Here is a 24,759-nt window from a genome sequence, read left to right as displayed (position 1 = left end):
ATTAAGTGAGATTAATTAGTGTGATTTCTATGGATAAATGATATTAGTTTGATCTGTATTAAAATGTTTTGATCAGGTCTGGAGCTGTGTTTGGTTGGGGAAAAAACACCAGCGGGCAAGTCGGACTAAATGATCTGGAAAATCACTGCTATCCCACACACCTCAAGAGCCTCAGAACCATCAAAGTTAGTCACAAATATCTTTCTTTGTGAAACACATTTAAACTGTATTTTATTAATTCTTGTAATCATTTTTGATGAATATAATATCAATAGTTTTCAATTACTTCTATGTACTACCATCACGATAAGCTGAAAATTATTATGTACATACATATTAACATTTTAATTGGACTTTAAACAAAACAGCTTATCAAAATATTATGCAATAATAATATTACTGTCAAACCATTCCATTTATTATTTTTCAAATAATTAACTTACGTTCAATTTTATTAGGGATAACTTATTGAGGCTTAAAACCTCATTGTAAAATTTTATCGTTGATGAAAATAATATCAACAACTCTCAATGAAAATATTAAAGACTAGAGGATCCGGGTTCGAGTCCCAGTTGTGACCATTACCTTTGTTTTCTGTGTCTATCTGTTTCTTATTTTCATTGGCAATTGTTGATATTATTTTGCATCATTTTCGCATGACTCCAATCAGACCAATCTCAAACCAGCTTTTCAACAGTACTGTTTTCCTCCTAAACTGATTTTCTTCCAATAATCCATCCTCTGTCAAAAATAAACCGATTTGTCTTTGTTTCATAAATTAAAAATGGAACACTTTCAAATTTTAGGGAAATTTACTTTGAAAGTACCTACCCCAAATTAGTTGTATTGCACGCTATTTAGATATAAGAATACAATGAAAGTAATTCATACCCGTTTCTATCGTATCCTATTTCAGCATGTATCTTAGATTTCATTGTCCAACAATAGTGTCTTTGTTGTTAAGAGGATTGTTTGTCCTATTGTTTGTTGGCAGGTGTGTCATGTGTCCTGCGGTGAGGACTTTACCGTGTTCCTGACGCTGGACGGCGGAGTGTTCACCTGTGGCTCAGGAACCTACGGCCAGTTGGGGCATGGCAGTACTAAGGATGAAGTGCTTCCCAGGAAGGTAAAATCCTATTGTGGATTGCCGGTCTCTGTTAATGTCCTTATCAGCTCTCCCGTCTTCCGCCAACTTACTTCCTTAGCACATATACTCATCTACCTGCTCCAAGAATTCAACATTCACATCTCTATAACTCAGTGATTTTGTCATTTTACATTTATTATACTGCATTATTTGTTAATTTATTCTTAACATGAGAGACAAAATGACATTGACCACTCGGGCCACGTAGTGCTGTATTTGTCACGGAACATCAAAAGTTGCGCATTACATTGTGTTATGTTTGTCACCAACTGACATATTCTTATAAAACTCTTTTTATATTCTTTTCTATTATGGTCAGATATATTATATACACAGCTTTAGAAAGAGAGAACTCCAAGCTTTCTCTTTGTATTATAAAGGTTTAAAAAAAGTTTTAAGGCGAAGCTTAATGCCAAATCACTATTTTGATTAATCTTTATAACGAATTGGTGTACATTATGAATACCAAAAAATATGCTTTAGATAATTTGAAGGTTTTCCTATCGTTTCGCTTGAGTAGAATACAAATAAAATAATAAATTACTCAATAAAAAATATAAATGTAAACTATTAAAAAATTTCAATAGAAATGTATGAACGCATAAAGGAAACAACTTAAAAAAAATACAGTATTATAGCTAAGATTATCTGTGACTTGATTAACTTTTTTGCTTTCTTATAAAATTATTTACAAAATAAGTGAAAACAGTTTTGTGTTTGAAATCAAATGTTTCTAGACTCCATTTGTCAAGCGATTTTAATGCCTATTACCTACAATATAAGGTATACCAAGAATATACACATTTTTGGCTTGTAGCTTCCTGTTAAAATAATTGAAATTGAATGTCAAGTGGGAATATTTCAAAATAATCTGACAGATTTTGTTACTAACATGATATTATATTGTATAGACCCGGGGAGTTCAAAGCACATTTTGAAGAATTATACAGTTCTAGTCATAGAGATGTTATAAAATTGATGACCTTGGTCTGAGAATGTTTATGAAGGTTTTTAATAAAGATGTATGAATTATTGGATTCAATTTTCTACTTACCCAATCATGTATTTTTCTAATGCACTCAATGGCAGCAATAAATTGTTGTTCAAATGGAAGGCAAAATGATGCAATCATCTCAATTGAATAGTTCAGTGCAAATTGGTCTTTATGACAAAATGCAATGGAGGTTTGTAATAATTTACCTAAGTACCATAATCTAAAATGTAATAATGTTATTCTAGCAGAAGTAAAACTGAAATAGTAGATTTTGAATACCCCTGTAATCATTATAGTAATGGTGATGTTATTATGGAAAGCCTAATTTTGGTTTTGTATTAAGAGTTAACCCTTGGGAGTGCCAGGAGTAAAAAGCCGATCACCCGCCATTTGCCGGCTGACACTATTTTCATAATAACTTACATTAAATTAAATTGTTTTTTTGAAAAATTATCTTACCAAATAATGTATTTATAGATTTTTAATATTTTTATGTATCTATCCTATGAATTTTGCCCAGGATAGCTACTTAAGGCGATGCTATACGTAGTAATGCAAAATCATGTGTTTTTGATTTGAAAATTTGGTCGCCTAGAAATGTTTCAGATGCTTTAATTAATTACTGCGAGTAGAATACATCTTGGCCTTTGAAATAATCGAGTATTTTTTATATAAGTTTTTATAAGCCCAGAAAAAAATAATGTATAGGCCTATGAAAACTGCTTTAAAGTTCAAAATCTCCTACTTATGAACCCATTTTCGGTTATGATTTTATTGTATAATGTGGCAAATTAAGTTATTTATAAAATGGTCTGAAAAAAATTAAATATTTATGCCTGAACATCCACAAAATAAAATAAAAGGCACTTTTTGGCCATGTTTTTTTCTTGTATAAATCAAAACAGGGGGATGGTGTTAAGCGGGAATTTAAACCTTATCGCCATCTACGTAAGGTTTTTTATTGATAGCGGCTCAATTTATAATATTACACGACGTAGTGCATCGCCTTAAATGTGTTTATTTCTCGCTAATGTTATAAAACATTTAATATAATGAAGACATACAAAAATAGAGTTTTATTAAATTTTCCAGCGAAGTAAGCATTCTTATTTTCTATTGAAATAAGTCATACGAGGATTCCCTGTAAATAAATAAGTACCATGACTTTTTAAAATAGGAATTATGACATTTGACATGGAATTTTAAATGCGCTTTTCACAGATAAAATAAACATATTTGCAACTGACGAAATGATGAGCTAGAAATAATATTAAGATAGATTATTATTACCTTGACAAGCGAATAAAATATATTTAAGAATGGAAGAAACGTTTTTTAAGGTTGAAAATATCATAAAATCGAGGCAAGTGCGGTGATCGACTGGGAGATCCACGGTGGATTTCTTTTCCCATAGTTTTTATTAGGTTTCAGGGGGCGTGTTTCACCTAAAATGACAAACCGTACACTGTGCACGAAAAAATATAACATTTTATTTAATTACAAAAAAATATACATTTTGAAAATACCTTCAAAAATTAAATTTAAAATTTTTTTTGTGAGTTTAAACTCAAAAATTACATGTGAAAATATAAAAATGGATATTGCTTAAAATATTAGTTAAAATTAAATAACAAAAATAGCGCACAGAGCCAGTTATATCGGCAACTGAAAAACGAAAACTAAAATTTTTATACGCTCTTGGTAGGGAGGAAAAAATTCTTAAATCTACATATTTTCAAATATACACTTGTATGCATCTGTTTGAAAAAAAAAAGTTTTAACTCTACCATTTATTTAATTTTATCTTTATTTTTATTTCTAATATGGTTTCTCTATAATGATGTGCATTTTTTTTAGTTTTTGTTTTACCATAACAATTTCCTTTTCCGCTATGTTTTATTATTGTTATCCTTACATGAATCATGTGCGACTGCCATGCTTAGTATGGTAGTTGAGAAAGTCACCAGAATTGTATTTTTTAAAAATATTTACGAAAAAAATAAATCGATCGGTTACCAAATAATTTTTCTAGAATACCTAAATTATAGAGTCAATTGTGTTAAAAACAACTTAGATATCACACAAAACTTTCTTTTCTTCCCCTCTTGGAATGGGAGAGTTAAAAAAAGCAATTTTTGTTGTCTTTGGGCTTAGGAGAATTCTGTTGGGTAAATCTAAACATCTTTGGCTTCCGTTTACCTTAGCTGCTGCTAGGGAAATAATGGTTGCAGCAGCATTGGCCTGCGGGTTGTGCTCTGATATAAGTGTAGTTTTGTGTTTTTTGAAGGTGAGCGAGCTGATGGGGACCAGCGTGGTCCAGGCGGTGTGCGGGCGGCGCCACCTGCTGGTGTTGACGGAGGCGGGGCGGCTGCAGAGCTGCGGGGTGGCTGGGGCGGGGCAGCTGGGGCTAGGCCCTGTGGCTCCGGGGGCCCCTTGCGTTACACAGCCGCGCACCATCAACCCTGCCTGGCAGGTACTACATACTTACATGCTTGCTTCCCACAAACACACTACTTATTATTTTATATATTATATTGCGAGGAGTCAGAGGGAAAATGAGCCCGTCTTCATCATCCTCTGAACTTCCTCGTTCGTTCATCGTCCACGTGTTCAGTAGTTTGTACCACACTACCTTGGGGTATTTCTACTAAAATTTCTACATTGCATTTTTGGCATACTCATACCACAATTTTGATTGATTTATTCATAGTTATCTATTCATTGAATATGAGAAAGTTATATATGTTTAACAGGAAAATTTATTATTTTCTTTATTTAGTCTGTTAAATGCCACTGTAGAACCTGTATATATTTTTAATCAATTATTTAGATCAAAAGGTACTGTGTTTTTTTTATCATGTCCAACTTTTTCATACATTAATGTCTGAATTTGTAATTAATAATTTTATGAGTGTAAGATTTAAATCTGTGGTGTCTAAAATAACATACATTGTGTATTTTTGGAAAATATACAGTTTTGATTTAAATTTGGACCAACATTGAAAAAATTACGTTTAAAATTTCTGATATTGAATTCATTACTTCCATTCGGAAACCATATTTTGGAAACTTAAAAGTGGAATGTTAACCACTCAGAACATTAGAACGTCAAAAGACGTAAATATGATAATAGCGGTCAAGACATTAGAACGTCTTTTCACGTAAACGCGCGAGATTTTACAAAAATCGATTTATTTCCATCACTAGTATACGGATTCCCATGATTTAAAAAACAGAGTATCGATAATGAATAACGCTACGCGTCTGTATTCAAGAATATCTATGGAATGTAGAGGTGCATTATCTAAGTCGATTGGATCTGTCATCTTGTTCGTTCATAATTTATTAAAAATATTTTAGTTTGGACGGTTAATATTTTGAGGTGACTAATAGTTTTAAATTATATTTCTTCAATATATAAAGTGTTATTTCTTTATGATACTCAGAAAAAAGTACATTTTTCACAGCTTTGAAATAATGGTCAGCGATTTTTACATATTTTTGACGTTTTCAGAAAATGTATATTTAGAAACGCAAATATTTACGTATAAGAAAACAATACGATAGTGAATTTCATAATCTTTCCAAAACATTTTTTAGAATGAGGCTACGTTTCCCAAAACGTGAGTTATGAAGCTTTTAACAAAACTCGTGAATAACACAAAAATTTTCACGTTTTGACAGTTCGCAAAGGAACACAAAGTAAATTAAAGTCTTTGTCTGAGAGGTTAAAGAAATGGAAGAAATGCTTAAAAACATGTGCACACTTTGGCGAAAATGTCATTTTACACATTGCCGACTGTTTAAAACCTCACCCACAAATCATGTAGGCACAATAATTATGGAGCACCTTGTCCTATTAATAGAGGACCAGAATTTACAAGGCAGTGAAAACCCAGGCTGTCTCTCTCATTCCGTCCAGAAGGTTTCAGGATGTTAGGCACCATGCAAGGTGAGACATGACACATTATTTGAGATGGACTCTAGCGTGATACATCAATCTTACTAATTTTGTATTATGTATAAATTTCAATTTCCTTGATGTTTTCCAGAGTGTTCTGCAGTCGGAGTCGTCCGAAGACGCAGTGAGCCTCTATCGGGTATTTGCCGGGGGCGACCGCTGCTTCGTGACGTTGCAAGGCTCCCGGGGGCCCGGGTACGACAGCCGCAGCCATCCACCCGACACGCAGATCCTCTCCATCGACCGGCAGCAGCTGGAGCCCTGCCTGGCACTGGCCGAAGATGAGCAAGTAAATCAGGTATTGACTAATTATTATATAGTCAGCCTTTAACAGATATTTGCCGGGGGTGACCGCTACCTCATTTTTAACTGTATGTACATAATTTTTTTATTCATAGCAAAATTAATTTTTTTTTTTATTAACCTGAAAACACAATTATAAAATATAAACAAATATTATAAAACAGCCATAAAAATCTGTTTACATGATTTTTTTAAAGCCATTGATAAATTAATGCGAGTGGCAATAGTCGAATCTTATTCAAGTTGTTCCAAAGAAATTTAAAAAAAGTTACAAAAAATAAATGAATTATACTTGATACAACAGGAGACCCTATGCTATCTGGAGACCACGTTCCGCTCCCTGGCCTGCGTCAACGGTTCCTTCCTACTCCCGCACCCACAGCACTACGGCTGCAACTCGCGTACCAGCGGGATCGACTTCACGCAAGCCGCCAGCGTCTTCGACCTTATCAAGAGCATCAAAAATACATCCATATTGGAAGTGGTGAGTTTACAGATCAGCAATTTTATACAATTGTATTGAATTTCTTGAAAAAACTTGCAGCCCAAAGTGTGGGGTCACTCTGTTGAAAATTCACAAAACAATTAAAAACTATCTGAGAGGCGCATAGAGGTGCTTTGTAACGATTATTTTACATTTTGAAAGGATTGGTAATGATTCAATTTAGTACTTTGTGCATTGCAGGTGCTGTCTAATTTATTATCATTGTTTATACTTTAAAAAAAAAGTTGCATTTTAATTTCTCATATAATTAATTAGTTTATATCTTATAGCATAAGTTATATTACGTAAAAGCCAAAAGGCGTTAATGATAGAAATAAATTATTTATAATGTAAAGATAGCAGTGAAATGAATTTTTAGTTGGTTTTGTCTTTGTGTAGATTCTCCAGAGTCTAACCTCGGCCCTGGAGGGCCTCAGCTCCAACCCACCCGACTGTGAGGCACTGCGCGTCTTCCTCACCCTCCCGCTGTACCACGAGTGTGCAAACCCACGCAGGTGGCGCGCCCTGCAGGGCCCCCTGGCTGCAGCCCTAGCCAGCCTGCGCCCCTCGCCCCAGGCGTACCTCACGGCCTGGTGCCACTCTCTGCCAGCGCGCCCCTTCTTCCCCAGTATCGTGGGCTGCTTCAAGGAGGTGGTGCACCACTACTTCCAAGTACGGGGAGATAAGGTATGTCCACTGTCCATAGACTTCAGGGCATCACCTAAAACCCACCCACTGCCAAATTGCAATTGCTTTTTAATGGCGGTTTCAATACTCTGAACAAAACTGATATGAATGGTTCTTGATACTAAAAACGCCTTCTTCACAACAAAACACTATCAGTCTTACTAATAAAAGAACACTTTCCAACCATAAAATATCCTACCTTTGAATAAAGACTATACATTTTCTATTTTGAATTAATACTAATAAATGTTTGTAACTGTGCTGTGAAATAACTGGCAACACAACAATTTTTGCAGACTGACGCATGGGCCATGTGCAAGAGTTCCCCGGCAAAATGACTGATTTGTGATGTGTGATTCAAATAATTTTTTTGGTTATAATTTCTATTCTAATGACCAATTCACTATTATATTAGTATAATTCCATATATTTACTATTATTTTTCGTAAGTTTTAATCCATTAATAATGTCATTTCCAACATATTATTTTTTGATTGACTTTTGCTGAATATGTAAATTTAATTTAATAAAACTTCTATGAAAGTAATATTTTTAATTAACATAAATTCAAGAAATCATCATTTTTATTGCGTAATTAAATGAACCCAAAATATCAGATTTTTTTAGTTATCCCTTTAGAATTATTATTGTAATTTTTAATTGTATGAATGAGATAAAAAAGTGAATTGACAGCTTTCTTGCAAATTTCTTAAATAAAAGGACTGTGTTTTTTGAATTGTCTGAATATTTCAACATTTTGATTAAAAATATTTGTGGTAAGCTGTTTTTTTCAACTTTATATGTATATCTATTTAAATATTAAAGTTTATATCAAATACAAAATCTAAAAGGTGTTTATCTAGTTTCTAAAATGGTATTTGATTTTTAGACATCTTCAAAATGAAGAAATATATAGAAAATTTAAAATACCAATTCCGTTTCAAAAGCGAAATTATTATTACATGTTAACAGTTTATAAAACAGATAAACCACCCTATTTGGCTAGATAAGCAATGTATACATCTATTTATGAACTCTATTTTATATCAATTTCTATTTTGCGTTTCAATTAGTGAGGTTTTTAATTGTTCATCAATTATTTAAAATTTTCATCACATTTATTAGTATGGATGTATGTCTTTATTTAGACGTAAAAACTCTTAAATCAAGAATGAGTGGCGGGAGGCCAGCCTTCTCTTTCTTATGCTCTCAAATCTCTGATTATCGAAACCTCATGGCCCCCCGTACCTTGGTTCACACCACGGAGGGGCGACTGTATATACTACCGACATCTGTCAGATAAGTCTACAACGTCTTAAGATCTATCTATACTAGAGCCATCTATGTCTGGTATCTCAAACTATCACAAAAATGATTAATACATTGTAGCCCCTTCGATTTAAAGACTTATTTAGAATCCTTTGATTCCAGAGAATAGACTATGACTGGCGAATCATCCACATCCTCAACGCACTGGAGAGCCTGAATAAGATCAACATGTCAAACTCCAGCAAGCTGCGCTCCCCGCCCGACATCTTCTACATCCCCGCCCTGGACACTCTGGTGGACGTGAGGCAGGACTACCTCAACTGGCTGACTGATTCACAGGTTATATTAATATTGTCTATTCATTCATTTTATTTACTACTAGCTGTACCCCGCCACGCGTTGCTCTGGCTTAGACTGTCTGTGCAGACAGAGAAACTATAGCGTGTGTTGATTTTACGTCCAACAGATGGCGCTGATTTTCAAAGAAGCATGTTTTTATTTGTCACAATTGACATTTATATAATATAAGTATATAAAAACACATGCGTATTCAAATGTAAAGTTGTGTCAAAATTTGAAAGCAATCGGTGAAGAACTTTTGGAGATTTAAGATTTTGAACAAACAAACATTTACATAGATAGATAAAAGATAAATATCTTAGGGCCATGATTAAATATAATATGTTCAATATAAATCCTTAATTTAAAAATATAAATAGATTATTACTAAGCTTTTTAATGCCTGGAGGTATTAGCATGGCTGTGCACGGCTGGCCGTGAATTTTTTAGCGAAGCTCGTGAACGGCTGTTAAAGTGTTAAACCCTTGTTTACATATTTGTGATTATAATTTTCGCTTAGCGGTAAGTACCTTTTACATTGAGTGATCTATGTATTTGTAAGCACTTTTGTAATGGCCTATGTTTTTAAAAACTCTTTCTTATGCTCACAATCTGTTTCCAGATGAACAACTTCTACCTGTGCAACTACCCCTTCCTATTTAACGTGACCTGCAAGTCCTCCCTCCTGGAACTGGACCAGGCCATCCAGATGCATGCGGCCATGAACCAGGCTGCCACCAGGGCGATACTGGAAGTACTGGAGCACGGCCAGCCACTGGTCCAGCAGTTCATCGTGCTGAATGTGTCGAGGGATAATATAGTGACTGACACCATCAGAGAATTGGCACAGTATGGAACTAGTGAACTGAAGAAACCTCTCAAGGCAAGTAATGTCTGCAATACAATCAGTAATTTATATCATTATTTATTAGTGAAACAAGTTAGCTAAAAGCTGGAAATAATTTCAGTTGTCTGCTTGTGGCGGGCGAAGGGAAGAGGAAGGTGAAAACAATGGCTGGAAATCGTGCCACATGTACATTGGTCGCGTACAGTAATAATAAGGTGAATGAATGAAGAGCTGTAGTGCAACCGATGCACTTACTATCTGTATGAGAGAGTTCAGTGTGACGCTGATCGCGTGATCTGTTGGGCGTGCGTGTGTACAGTGTTGTTGTGAAAAAAATGTCTCACATATTGTGAAATATGCCAATATGTGAGACATTGTTTTCAGATTTCGATGAGTACAGTATTAATAAAAATGTCTTAATTAATTGAAGATTTGATGTCAATGTCTCTGGCGATGTCAGCAAGGCACTGCGGCTTCATCACGTAAACTGAATATTTCCAGCCTAATATATACAATGAAGATTAGTTTAATATTGTTACTCATTTCTGGTTGAAATATATGTATTCCAGATAAAGTTTTGCGGGGAGGAGGCAGAAGATGCGGGGGGTGTGCGCAAGGAGTTCTTCCTGCTGCTGCTGCGGGAGATCCTGGACCCCAAATACGGCATGTTTAAGCACCACCCGGACACAAACCTGGTCTGGTTCGCCGAGGACGCCTACGAGGACGAGAGCATGTATCTTCTCATCGGTGAGAACCATTCCTTATACATTACACAACAAGAGTCTGGTAATTAACATGCTTGCTTGTATACTTGACTTTTCACACGACTTTGAGAATATCGTAGATTAACATCTTCTCGTCAATGAGAAACATTACAGACTTTTACACTACAAGACTTGTTTGTTTCCCGAGGAAGACATGGATCATGGAGATGAAGTGAACCAAATCGGGCCATGTCAAGAGTCAAAATAACAAAATGGTATGTATGAGACAATGTACAAATGTAAATGAAGCAAGAAGTGTGTGCCAAGACCGAGTTGCTTGGCAGTCCATCCTCTCTACCCATGCGGCGAAATGACGTGACTGTTTGTTAGTTAGTTAGACTTGCTCTGCTCTCAACAGAGTAGAGACTTATTAACAAACTCAAAATGTTGGTTTCCAGCATGACCGTCATGCGTGACACCTGATCACAATTTGATCAAAAGCAGAAATAACCCAAGAATTGACATTTGGAATAGTGTAATAAAATGGCGTTGATCGATGATTGATGGTTATCAAATGTCACGAGAGTTTGAAACAACCTAACCTTACAAAAACATTTTTGTATTTTTCACCAAATGACTCCACAAACTCCGGTTCCTTGTCTGTTTTCTCCAGTCTTCGAGCCTTCCTTCCTGTTTCTATCTTCCTCCTCCTTTTTCTCAGTCTACCTCTGGATGTATTCTGTCCTAATATCGTGTTGTTTATTCCAGGTGTGATATGCGGCCTGGCCATCTACAACTTTACCATAATCAATGTGCCATTCCCGCTGGCTCTGTACAAGAAGCTGTTGCGAGCCCCCGTTTCCCTGGACGACCTGGCCCAGCTGAACCCCGTCACGGCCAACTCCCTGCGTAGCCTCCTGCAGCACCCAGACAATGATGTGGAGGAGGTAAATACAACATCCAATAAATTCCTCAATAGACATAACACATTGGATTGTATGCCCTGTTAACTAACTAACCATACCGCTGTTTGAATGCATGGGTAGGCAGAGAGGACGCACTGTCAATATATGCCAAACAACTCAGTTTTGGCATATATTCCTTGTTTCATTCGCATTCATAAATACTCTTCTGCTATTCCGACTCTTGATATGGCCCGACCCAAGTATTTGATTCACTTGATCATGGCCATTATTTGATGACAATGTTACATTTGAATTTCTCTGAAACATGTAATCTAACCAGGAAACTGCCAGATTTCAGCAAAGGGTATGTACATAGTAAGCACCATTGTACATATATTTTATTTCGTTGTACATAGTTGAGTCTGGCAAATTACTAGAATTTAAATTTAAATTTTTTATTTTTATTTATGAGAATTCTGCACAAGTGTCCCATCTGTTTCCAGCCGTCTGGAGCTAGTGAGACCAAGTAGTGGGGAGGGTGGAGGAGATGCAACTATTGGGGTAGCTGTGGTTAGTAGTTAGAATTGGAAAAGGATTCTGACTTATCCTTGGTCTTTTCGATCGATATTATGGTCTTGAGGGACACCACTAGTTATCACTGCAATAGACTCGAATTAAACGCACTGAAGGGACATGTTCACTAGACCGGTTTTCTTAACAGACTGGTGATGTAGGTACTGCACACTCTCAGTCAGAGACAGGTAATTGGGTGTAGGAATGCAGGAACGTATGTTAAAGGGAGATGCATATAGTTGCATCAACAGATATTACGTTTGTTCTATGGTTGGTTGTGTGTGTGTTGCAGGTGTTTGGCCTAACGTTTGAGATCTCCAGCGAGGTGTATGGGCAGGTGCGCTCCCAGCCACTGAAGGAGAACGGGGCCAACATAGCCGTCTCCAAGGACAACAGGGAGGAGTTTGTGGACCTGTATGTGGACTTCATCCTTAACAAGTCCATAGAGTCCAAGTTCGTGGCCTTCCACAATGGATTCTACAAGGTAGGAGGCAAAACCATACATTTGACATTTCATACGCACCGTAGAACAGAACCACAAAGAAATTTGGTCTTAGGCGCGAGATTGTGATGTCCATCTGGGAAAACATCTCAACCAACTCAGCCATTGGCACCTAATTATTTTACGTAATTTTTGTCAATTTCATATTTCAAATTCTGAATTATCAAAATCACCTTCAACTAATAAAATTCAATATTCATTTAGACTTTTATAAACACTTATTTAGATAATAAAATAAAATACTTTTTTGTTTTAAAACCACGATATTTATTAATTTAAGAACCGACCGGTTTCGCTTTACTTAAGCATCATCAGGGTACAAATTAATACTAAACAAGAAATACATAATGTGTGTATATATATAACAAAATATAGAGGGAGACAACATGATACAAATATAAGCAACACAAAGACGGTCATAAAATACATTAACATAAGTGCACAAGTAATGGAAAAACCGCTAGATAATTATGTAGACTAATGGGTTATATCAATAAATCGGGAGAAACAAAGCATCAACTGGCATGGTGGTAAGGAGGTAAGGAGAACTGGGATTTTTTTATGGGTTTATTGGAAACAGACCTAATATTGGACTACTTGATATGTCTAATTGATTATTAAGTATCTGACTTTTGGTTTTTACAGCTTTTCAATTAGACATATCAAGTAGTCCAATATTAGGTCTGTTTCCAATAAACCCATAAAAAAATCCCAGTTCTCCTTACCTCCTTACCACCATGCCAGTTGATGCTTTGTTTCTCCCGATTTATTGATATAACCCATTAGTCTACATAATTATCTAGCGGTTTTTCCATTACTTGTGCACTTATGTTAATGTATTTTATGACCGTCTTTGTGTTGCTTATATTTGTATCATGTTGTCTCCCTCTATATTTTGTTATATATATACACACATTATGTATTTCTTGTTTAGTATTAATTTGTACCCTGATGATGCTTAAGTAAAGCGAAACCGGTCGGTTCTTAAATTAATAAATATCGTGGTTTTAAAACAAAAAAGTATTTTATTTTATTAAATATGTCAAACCACAAAGTGATTGCTTTCTACAATAATACTTATTTAGATGTTGGGACAGTTAAGTAATAAAGGGTTGGTTTTATGTTTGTTTGCGGTGTGCAGGTATGCGGAGGGCGCGTGCTGAAGCTGTTTGAGCCACACGAGCTGATGGCCGTGGTGTCGGGCAATGAGGACTATGACTGGCAGGCGCTGCAGGACTCGGCCCAGTACCGCGGCGGCTACTCGTCCACTGACCCGCATATCCTCGCCTTCTGGGAGGTGCTGCACGAGATGAGTGATCAGGACAAGCGCAACTTCCTGCTCTTCCTCACCGGCAGCGACAGGATCCCCATCCAGGGGATGAAGGCTATTGTTGTAAGTTCAAAACACAACTGATTTTATATTTCTTTCCTGCCAATAATAGTCTTTTGTGTCTCCTGTACTGTTAATCCACATTAGCTTTTTTAGGGAAAACAAACGGCCAGTTTTTTAGTAAACTCAGAAATGCTATGAATAGGTTTGGGTTGTCAAGAAACTTTACCCGATAACAACTTGGCGAACATAAATATCTGTTTAAGTTGAGCTTAAAAAGCAACTAAGATGTGTATCCTAAGTGGGGAACCACACTGCTGCACACTCCTGGCTCTGGTTGACAGCTAAAGGCATTCACAACATTCAACAGTATGTCCCTGCAAATGCTGGCGGGGTGACATCCATCCACGTTATTGTTTTAAATAGAGATAGGGCATTTCCTCTACTTTTAAGCGAAAATGTACACTGATCCTAACTAACTAACTAACAATCACACCGTTTTCCCACAGGGGTAGGTAGACAGAACAGACCGCCAAACAACTCGCTCTTGACACACATTCCTTGCCTTATTCACATTCATAAATCGTCTCATACATACTCTTCTATTATTCTGACTCTTGACATGGCCTGACTCAAGTATCCGATTCACTTGATCGTGCCATGTCTTCATCGGGCGTCCCGACTTCTGCTAGCATTCATTGAATAAATATTTTAGTCCTTATGTTTGGAGCACTTGCATCTTTTTGAACTTCCGTTCGGGGAAGATTAAGGTCTGTCTTCCACAGGAATACGCAAGTATCTGAAACTGATGTATATACACGTCGTAAACAACTTTTGGATTTGCACTGTTTATGAGCACCTTGTTTGTCTATATTGTTTGGTACGTTTTTCCAGATTACCATTCAACCAACAACGGATGACAAATTCTTGCCCGTGGCTCACACTTGCTTCAACTTGTTGGACTTGCCACGTTACTCTACCAAGGAGAAGCTCAAGTACAAGCTACTGCAGGCCATCCAACACACCGAGGGCTTTTCCCTCGTCTGATGTTCTAGCCGCACCTTCCCCTTTCTCACCTTCTCTAACTTTTATTTCATTTTCTATCACAGTTTGGTTTTTTTTTATTTAATGTATTCGTCTGACGGTGATGGCTGTGTTTTATAATGTTATGTTTGATGTTAATTAGAAATAATTATCATTATTTTTGTCAAAATTGTTTTATCGGTTTTTGGGAAACAAAAGGGTATTGTCGCCTATTTTTAAAAAAATGATTTTAAGTTTGATAAAATTAATACACACATCTAGGAGCCTAATTTGACAGATTCAATTTTTGAATCACACTGCCGTAGATTCGTTTTTGCATTATATCTTTGACAGAATTCGTGGTTTGATTCCCATATTGAATGGATCCAATTTAAAATTAACCTGTTTTTTTTCAGATGCTTTCTATTTTTGATGATTTTTCTTTTCTTTTCGTTATTTGAATTAGGATTATAGCATTTGAAGTATGAACACATGTAGCAATTAGCAGGGGCCAGTTTATAATATGAAAAAACAAAACTAAAGCACCCATTTCATGTACTGCCTGAAATTGTTTTTTTTTAAAACGCTACTGAAAAGTATGTCCTCAAATAATACTCAAATGCAATCCTCATTAAATATGTGTCATCAACACCATTATTTTTATCAATATTGCTCATCTTATTGTAGGTAAACGATTTTTAAATAAATTTTTAAACATATTACATATTATTTTGTGTAGTAAAATAAGTACATTTACTTTAGTATGTATCTTGTTGACTGAATATGATAAACTTATATTTATTGTTTTGCTGTTTGATTAGCTCTCGGTCTCGGAAGTTAATTGCATAAGGGCATAATCAGGATATCCATTTTGAATTAACTAATTTAATAAACTTGATTTAATGTTTTTCAACAGTAAAATGCATCCATGCAAATAATTTGAAATATAATTCGATTTTTTAAATGATTAGAAATGTATTTTGATTGTTTCTGTCACTTCTAGTCATAGAATAAAGAATAACACAAAAAGTCTTGTGGGCGTGTTACATGACACATATATTTGCCTGATCGAGGCTTAAATTTCCAGTTCAAAAATGTATTTACAAATTCAAATGGGATGGAAATCTACAGTGTCAGGCGAGTGTAAGTGAGACAGAGCGCTGGGCCATTGCGCTAAATGTAACATTTGTTTCCATTCAAAATTTGTATGGAAGGTACTTTTTGTTTTATTCTTTATTCTACAATTCTAGTTGTATCGAATCTCAAAAATGTAAAGTAGGTAATGTAAAATAAATAAAATCTGTGAGCACTATAGTATAGGATATAATGTTTGTATAATGGCGATGCATTTAGGAGCAAGGAATATCCTTCAATAAGCGTCTGACCTAGATCACACGGGGCCTTCTTATATATGTGTATATTTTAGCATAAACAATTACCAACAATACATTATGTACATAGCTGTAGTGCGAAAGGATAAACAATAAACTGTCGCAGGTAAGGACACACTGGACGCAACCCGTCAAGACATCTGGACAACTTACAAATTCATATATTTTCATTAACAATAGATGCTTTAGAAATACACAGTGCAATTCTACGCTCCCCATGCACCGCCCAACTGTTTATCATTATTTGTTTATTTCAGCTTTACTGACATTTATTACTCGTTTTGTTATTAAAATGGGAGATAAACAACTAACAGATTTAACCCATCAAACTCACTAAACAACTAATATGATCTTACAGAAATCTTTGTATCTCCCTTACTGTTGTGGTGAGAAATATGATCTAAACGGTTCCATGATAACTCAACACAGTGACAATTCAACACACTTTTAAAAAGTGATATAAATTCATTAGAAACTATGAAATTTTTTATTTTTTTTAACCTAACCTAACTTAACCTAACCTAACCTACATAACCCAGTTAATATAGTTTTTGTTTCATAACTTTCCATGACTTTATGTAACTTTTTAAAGATGTGATGAATTATCATTGTGATGATTTATCCGGTTACCGATCTAAACAGTGTTAGAAAGAGAAAACACCACGCTTTATATTCAAATCTAGAAGTTAACCACAGTAGAGTTAAAATGTCCAGCTTTATGAAACCAAAGGTTCCAAACGCAATTTGAAAAAAAACTTATGAGACTTTGTGAATTTTTTATTAATTATTTTTATATGAAATGACGAAAAAGTAAGGTGATGCAAAAGTTTATAATACATTTGTCTGATACAATAAGTGTGTTTTTATATATTTTTTCATTATCAATTTTAGTTCCAAGAAACGTAAAGTGAACCATTTAAAATTATGTTTGTAAATTTTAACATTTAAAAAAATGTATGTTTATTTTTAATAATAAAATAAGAAAGCATAATTCATCACCTTTCATCACCATTCACCAACAGTTTTCAGTTTTCGGATACATTCAGAAATATTCCATTTATTTTGATTTTATTGCCAAGTGTTAATACTCCGAACTTCTGACAGAATAGGCCTGAGGTCTGAGGACTTAATAGGACGTTCAAAGTGATTTATAACACTAAATCCATTGAACATCGCGATACAATTCAAATTTGCGTTGCGTGCGTATGTCAAATGTGCACGTCGGCCTGGGAACGTAGTACTTAACTTTAAGATTGCAGGACTACGCTTCATTAATTAAATGTTCAGGAAACCCGATTTGGTTCCTTTGTCTGACTTTAGTTAGCATAGTAAATATATTCATAGTTCAATTGGCAGCAGTTGTTCTATTCCAGGGTAGACCAATTATTGGAATTAATTTAATTAGTACCATTTTGCGTAGTGTCCATTCCAAGACGGGGGGGAATTTTTTTTTTAACCATTGTGTTTAATCTCTTGGTTTTCTATTTGAATTTGATTGGTTAATTCAGTTTTAACCCGTAGAAGCCGGCAAGAAACTTCAATAAATAAAAATACATTTTTGTTAAAGACAACGTGTAGACAGTGCCCATTCTTAAATGACCATATAATAAAAGGAAAACTGCCACTATCTCACTCTCTATACCAAACAATCTTCAAACCATAGCAAAAACGCCTCTAAGCCATTCAAAAAAGACTTTTAAAACGGTGGTCAAATGCAAAACCTCCTCTCTTTCACTTTAATTGAGGTTCAAAAGATCCACTCTCAAAATGCACCAATCACGGGCCAGAAAACATACTTTGCAAATCCAATATGGCCGCCGTGTTGTTGGATGTGTAGAACCGCCACTCTAAGAAATGTTCAGTTTCAACAACGCCACTAACAGTTGAACTGCAAAACCTCCACTATTAAAAATACTTAGTTTTGTCTAAAACCAAATGTTTTAGACAAAACCAAATCAAAAAATGATCAATTTGCAATTGCTAAAACAATATGCATAAGCTTGGAATTAAAAAAAAAAACGTCACCAAAAAAGTTATGCGAAATATGCACATTGTTTTTTTTTTTTAATGTTTAGCTTGTTTTGTTTTTGTAAGTTTTAATTGGTGGATAGGCGCAGTTATTTGCTTTTATACCCCCCACTTCTGTGACATTTTTATTTTCGTCTTTATATCAAAAAGCACAATGAATGTATAAGGTTGACACTGCAATTGTAGTGCTTTGTACCGTGCATGGGCACGATTCTTCAACACTGCAAATGCAGTGCTCCATGCCCTAGGGGTTAAAATGGTTTCAAAGGATGAATTCAAAACCTCGCATATAAATATGTAGTGAAATAGACGTTACATGATGTCCAATTCCAAATTTAAAAAAATATATTTGTAAGAAGATCTCTCTCAGTTTTGATTAATGAAAGTGGTCATTAGTGTAAATTGTTTTTTATAATCTTTTTCTAATCCATACAACATTACCAAAATATATTTTGTACACATAATTAAGAATGAGTGAGTAACAATGTGATGTATAAAATTATTAAATTTAATATATTAAAGTGCATAGTTTGGGTTAATTTAAAATTTGCTGCAAACCTGGGTGAGTTGCATTGGAAGTGAAAATCTTTCATTTTCATATGAAACAATATAATTTTGTGTACACTACTGTTGTACCTACTGGTTTCTCATAAAACTTACATATATACAATGTTTCAATTAAGAAAATATCCATCGTAAAGTTACTAATTAGGTATGGATAAACACAGTTTTACATAAATATTGAAATATCAGTTTAGACTCAAATAACACAGGTCTGCAAATTGACACTTTTTGATAGTTTTTTTCACCGTAATGGGTGAATCGTATGTATTTTGGTGCGCTGAGTCCAATTATGCCCTCAATTTTTCTCCAGCACGTAGGGATTTTCCGCAAAATGAAAATGAAAGTTATGCGAAACCCGCAGTACTTATAGGTAAAAATGCATTTTGAAATGAAAAATAAATGTATATTACTATGTAGTGGTTTATTTACATTTTTAAATACAATTTGATAAAAACAATATCTATATACAATAAGGATTTATAATTCTTTATAATATCTACATCTTTTTCCCTAAAAACTCCGTTTTGAGCTTTTCCGTTTGTGTGGGATGTCTGGAAGTTCTCTATGGAGCATCCAACAGTAGTCTCCCATCATATTCACATCCCATCGTCCTTGGTACCTCCGTTCCATTTCTTTGATGTCTTGGTGGAACCTCTCGCCCTGCTCTTCACTTACGGCACCAAGGTTTTCTGGGAAATAATTCAAAAGTGAAGTTTCAAGCTTATAGAGCACCCCAAGGTTTTAAAACATTTTAAAATTTTATTTACAATTTCTTCATAATCCGGGTCCTTATTGTTCCCCAAAAACTTGATATTCACGCCTCTTTCTCAGCTTTTTTTATCACCTTTTCAAACTGATTGTCTTTCATTATTTTCCGAATGTCTGGACCAACAAAAACACCCTCCTTTAACTTTGCCTCTGACAGTCCCGGGAATTTCTTTTCAAGGTACTTGAACGTTTAGCCATCTTTTGGCAATGCCTTGACAAACTGCTTCATCAGTCCAAGCTTGATGTGAAGTGGGGGTAAAAGCACTTTTTTGGGATCAACCAAAGACTCAAAGTGAACATTTTTTTCTCCAACCTTCAAAGTTCTCGTTGGCCACACTTTTTGGCTCCAGTGCTGTGCTTTTGCCCGGCTATCCCACTCACATAGGAAACAGAAGAATTTCGTATAGCCACCTTTTTGTCCAAGCACCATAGAGATGACTTTGAGATCACCACAGATAGGCCATCCAAACTCCTTATATTTCAATTTATAATACTGGGAAAATCCAGGTTTTACCATCTTAGTCACTAAGCAAGACACCTTTCTACTGGGTTTCCATGATTCATACGCTGACTAATACTGTTAAATATACTAATTTTTATCATATTTCATACTTTCTGATATAAAACTATAAAGCCGAATAGGAAAAACAACTTTTTTCGGCATATTCATAAATATACGCCTTAAGGTAGGCAATCCCGCAGAAAAATGCATTTTGCGGAAAATGCTTACGTGCTGGAAAAAAACTGGGGGCATTTCTGAACTCAGCGCACTAAAATACATAAGAATCTCCCATTATTTTAAAGAAAGCAATTTGGTTGCAGGCCTGTGTAATGAATGACAACAATGTATCCCCATTTTGAGTTGAGTCTATATATGTAGTCAAAACAAATGTTTTTATTTTTTCTAAATTATTTCGTTCTAGGTAACAGTGGCGATCCGTAAATTTTCAGTGAGCTAGAGTGGTAAAATTGAAAAATAGGGCATTAATGATGTTGTTGTAGCTGAAAATATAACCATTCATTTAAATTTAAAATTAACCCATTTTTTTTTCAAAATTTTAATTTTAATTATTACAATACTCAACTCAATTTTGACATAAATGAGGGTTGACACTATCTGCGCCTGAGCCCTTCAAATATGATTTATTAATTTGTGTTATCTGTTTTTGTAAATCGACTTTTTTAAATAAAATTGACTGAAAAGGTAGAAAAGAATATCTTACACTAAATTTGAATTTAACGAGGATTCCCTTTTTGCCTTTGTATTTGAAAGTAATCAACCTACAAGGTGATTTGGATTTAACGAAGATTCCCTCTTTGCCTTTGTATTTGAAAGTAATCAACCTACAAGGTGATTTGGATTTAACGAAGATTCCCTCTTTGCCTTTGTATTTGAAAGTAATCAACCTACAAGGTGATTTGGATTTAACGAAGATTCCCTCTTTGCCTTTGTATTTGAAAGTAATCAACCTACAAGGTGATTTGGATTTAACGAGGATTCCCTTTTTCCCTTTGGACAGTTGATTTGCAGTTATAGTGATTATTTTTTATAATTGCAATAAATAATACCTGTCCTGCTTGTTGTGTGACCTTTATTATGAAATATAGATTTTCTATTAAACTCAAGATAATAGTGAATACTCATTATTTTTTATGTCCTCATTAAAATTGCATAATATGAATCCTCATTTGTTTAATTTCTGTGAAACATTATTTTTATAAACATTGTTATATAATCCTAATCTTGATTTTTATTTAAAATTCCAACATGATCCATACTGGCCTGCTTGGTCGAGGGGTAAGGCTAGTAATCTGGAGGTCGCTGGTTCAAATCACGGCATGCGCAAGTAAATTTTATTCAATTAATTTGTGTTGTTTCACAATTGTTTAAATAAAAATAATAATTTTATATTTTAAAAATAAAAACAACAAAATTTCTCAATCATACTTCTTTATGTTGGGAAATGTGCATTAAATAAAAAAAGATCAATATGTTTAGGTATAAAAATAATGCCAGTAGAAACTTTTGATATATTTTTATTATAATAAATAATGAAATACATTTTATAAATAATTTTTACAATATATAAGTTAAATAACGAATTATATTGAGAATATAAAATATACAATTTCACATCTTCGTTATGACAAATTTTCAAGCGTTGTGAAGCAATCTTTTATACAAAATAATATGGCAAATTGAATATTTTTGTTGAAATGTAAAGCGAGTATGCGTTTTTTCATAACATCACTGCTCCTTGCCTACACATAGAAATCAGAACTTATTTTAAACTTAAAACATAAAATTATCTTACTGTTTTTTTTTTTTTGGTTTTTTAAATTTTTTAGTCAAATTGTGTGGAAAAGGAAATATACAAAGATAAAATATTATATTTTTAATAATTTTATTGAATTCATTCGGTAAAATGATTTTTAGATCCATAGTTTATTTTATTTTATCGTGCAATTAATGTTTCGTACACACGCAATTCAAAAATATAGGTGTGAAAGATTTTTTAAGTCGTTCAATAGAAAATCAAACCTTTTCACACTTTTCGGTCTATGTACAATAAAGTCAATTTCAATATATCGATCTTCTTAAAGCAAGGTCAGTTACCATTTTTGATCATTGTGTAGTGTAGTCATTTACCACGTTTCAAACTACGTACAAAGTCCTTTACAATATTTCAATCCAATAAAGTAAAGTCTATTACAACATTTCGATCTAAGTAAAGTCGATTACAATATTTCGATCTTAGTAATGTAAAGTCGATTGCAATATTTCGATCTATATTAAATAAAGTTCATTATATTATTTTGATGTATGTATGTAAAGCATAGTCGATTACAATGTTTCGATCTATGTAAAGCAAAGTAGGTTACAATATTTCGATCTATGTAAAGCAAAAATGCTTACCATATATCAATCTATGTTAAGTAAAGTTCATTACAATATTTCGATCTTTGTAAAGCAAGGTCGATTACAATATTTCGATCTATGTTGAGTAAAGTACATTACAATATTTCGATCTGAGTACAGTAAAGTCTATTACAATATTTTGATCCATGAAGTAAAGTCAATTACATTCAATACAATGATCTGTGTAAAGTAAAGTCTATTACAATATTTTGATCCATTAAGTAAAGTCAATTACATTCAATACAATGATCTGTGTAAAGTAAAGTCGATGTCAATATTTTGATCAATGTAAAGTAAAGTCAATTACGATATTTCGATCCATGAAGTAAAGTCAATTACATTCAATACAATGATCTGTGTAAAGTAAAGTCGATGTCAATATTTTGATCAATGTAAAGTAAAGTCAATTACGATATTTTGATCTAAGTAAAGTCGGTTACATTACTCTGATGTATGTAAAGTAAAATTGTCGTTACAATATTTAAAGCCAGAACCATGGTTTAGAGCGAACAACAAATAATCTGACGAGTTATATAGGCTCTCGTAGTGAGAAGTGAAGTACAGAAAGACAAGTGCGGGGTTCCTGGTGGAGAGAGAAAGTGAGAGAGGAGGGAGGAAGGAAGGGAGAGAGGGGTGGAATTGTGTAGAGTTAGAACTGGCTTGTGCCAGTGGCATCATCGTAATGTTGTGTACCTGGGGGCACCTTGTATCCCGGGTAGTTGTTGGGGAGGGCGTTCTTTGCAAAGAATGAAGAGTAATCCTTCTTCACCTGAAACAATATCACATTACGTTACCTCCATTGTGTAACAAAAGCTGACAATTATCAAACAATTAGATAAAATATATAGTTCTATGGTTGGTATTGAAGAGTGGTTGGTTGGTTAGTTACCTTCCTTGGTCTGCAAGCAGGTCCCTTGGCTAGAGAGATCCTGGCTTCGTTCTCAGCTTGCATAGCCTCCTTGTTGGATGCTGGCGGCCACTTCTGGTCTCCCCGCATGTTCACTCCTCCTAAAACACACATGATGCATTACATCTCTCTACAAAACATACTTAATGCAGTGTTCTCATTAATCTGACACCTTCGGTAATCCAGCACTATCTGGATCACAGCGAGAAGGTTGAAAAAATTGGCGATAAGAGATAAAACTTGGTTGAATCTTAAAATTTTCACGTAGGCAATGTGTACTAACCAATATTATACTACAAGGACAGATTATAATGCTTGCCACGCACTCTTAACAAATCAGATTGCCGAGACATGCAGCGAAACTTTTCTAGGGTGAGTACATTACGGTAATTTTTCATAGTCAGGTTTTATACTATAGTGTTGGATTGGTGGCAATGCTTCTGGTCCATGAGGAAGAGAAGATGGATTATGCTGTATATTATTGCTGATTGACAATACTGACTCTATCTACAAAACTTGGTGATGACCTAGAAGGGACCAGGATATTAGCGAGTGCCACTATCCAAGTAACTTGTAAACATACGCACCTTTGAATGAATTAGCCGCTGGTTGACTGGCCACGACGGGGGCGGGGATCTGGTGGACGGGGGCGGTGGGGCGGAGGGTCACGGTGGATGGTGGGGGCTCCTCAAACTGCAAAGCCAACACCCGTTAATACCCCACACAACATTACCTCCAAAAGGCGCGGTGTTAAGTGTTAAACATTCCTTCACTTGTTACAAGTATTAAATATTAAATTGAATTCTTAATTTTGTCTGTTTTGGGATACTTGAAGATCTTAGACATATTTATTTGAAATATCAAAACAAAACATCACTTATCTTTTGTGTTGACATTAAATAAAATTTACGTAACATTTTGAGACATGCAGTAATTTAATTCCAACACCGAAAGCATTTTCACAGCCAGTAAGCAGAATGATTATGTTTTATTAGCAACTAAATTGTTTTGCTACAGAATGAAGTTTCATGTGAAATAGTTTGTGCCAGGTTAGTTTTGATGATAATCATAAAAATAATTAGTTTTCAGTAAAATGATTTGTTGAGATACCAG

The 24,759-nt window shown here is 34.6% G+C and overlaps 2 protein-coding genes across 6 annotated transcripts in view; one reads left to right on the top strand and one right to left on the bottom strand.

The window, feature by feature from the left end:
* The window catches only part of Herc4 (HECT and RLD domain containing E3 ubiquitin ligase 4), a 42,366-nt gene extending 20,840 nt beyond the window's left edge, over positions 1–21,526 (top strand). The window contains exons 5-17 of the mRNA XM_089632474.1: positions 77–185; positions 995–1,126; positions 4,429–4,614; positions 6,194–6,400; positions 6,710–6,889; positions 7,289–7,576; positions 9,008–9,184; positions 9,807–10,067; positions 10,601–10,778; positions 11,504–11,682; positions 12,506–12,697; positions 13,857–14,108; positions 14,940–21,526. Of these exons, the coding sequence (XP_089488600.1) occupies positions 77–185; positions 995–1,126; positions 4,429–4,614; positions 6,194–6,400; positions 6,710–6,889; positions 7,289–7,576; positions 9,008–9,184; positions 9,807–10,067; positions 10,601–10,778; positions 11,504–11,682; positions 12,506–12,697; positions 13,857–14,108; positions 14,940–15,092 (2,494 nt within the window). The 3' untranslated portion in view covers positions 15,093–21,526. The remainder of the gene's footprint in view (positions 1–76; positions 186–994; positions 1,127–4,428; positions 4,615–6,193; positions 6,401–6,709; positions 6,890–7,288; positions 7,577–9,007; positions 9,185–9,806; positions 10,068–10,600; positions 10,779–11,503; positions 11,683–12,505; positions 12,698–13,856; positions 14,109–14,939) is intronic.
* A 314-nt stretch (positions 21,527–21,840) lies between these two features.
* The window catches only part of LOC149423098 (uncharacterized), a 44,516-nt gene continuing 41,597 nt past the window's right edge, over positions 21,841–24,759 (bottom strand). For 4 of the 5 annotated variants that reach the window (XM_089632469.1, XM_089632472.1, XM_089632471.1 and 1 more), the window contains 3 exons: positions 24,234–24,339; positions 23,629–23,747; positions 21,841–23,508 (listed from right to left, as the gene is read on the bottom strand). In XM_089632469.1, the coding sequence (XP_089488595.1) occupies positions 23,389–23,508; positions 23,629–23,747; positions 24,234–24,339 (345 nt within the window). In that variant the 3' untranslated portion in view covers positions 21,841–23,388. The remainder of the gene's footprint in view (positions 23,509–23,628; positions 23,748–24,233; positions 24,340–24,759) is intronic. The other variant, XM_089632470.1, reaches the window with a different exon arrangement.

This window comes from Hesperophylax consimilis, chromosome 6, assembly GCF_061612785.1.
Source record: "Hesperophylax consimilis isolate HC1 chromosome 6, BYU_Hcon_1.0, whole genome shotgun sequence".
In the NCBI taxonomy this organism is placed as follows: Eukaryota; Metazoa; Arthropoda; class Insecta; order Trichoptera; family Limnephilidae; genus Hesperophylax; species Hesperophylax consimilis.
The sequence above is the reverse complement of the archived record's forward strand: the minus strand, read 5'-3'. Positions and strand labels throughout refer to the sequence as shown.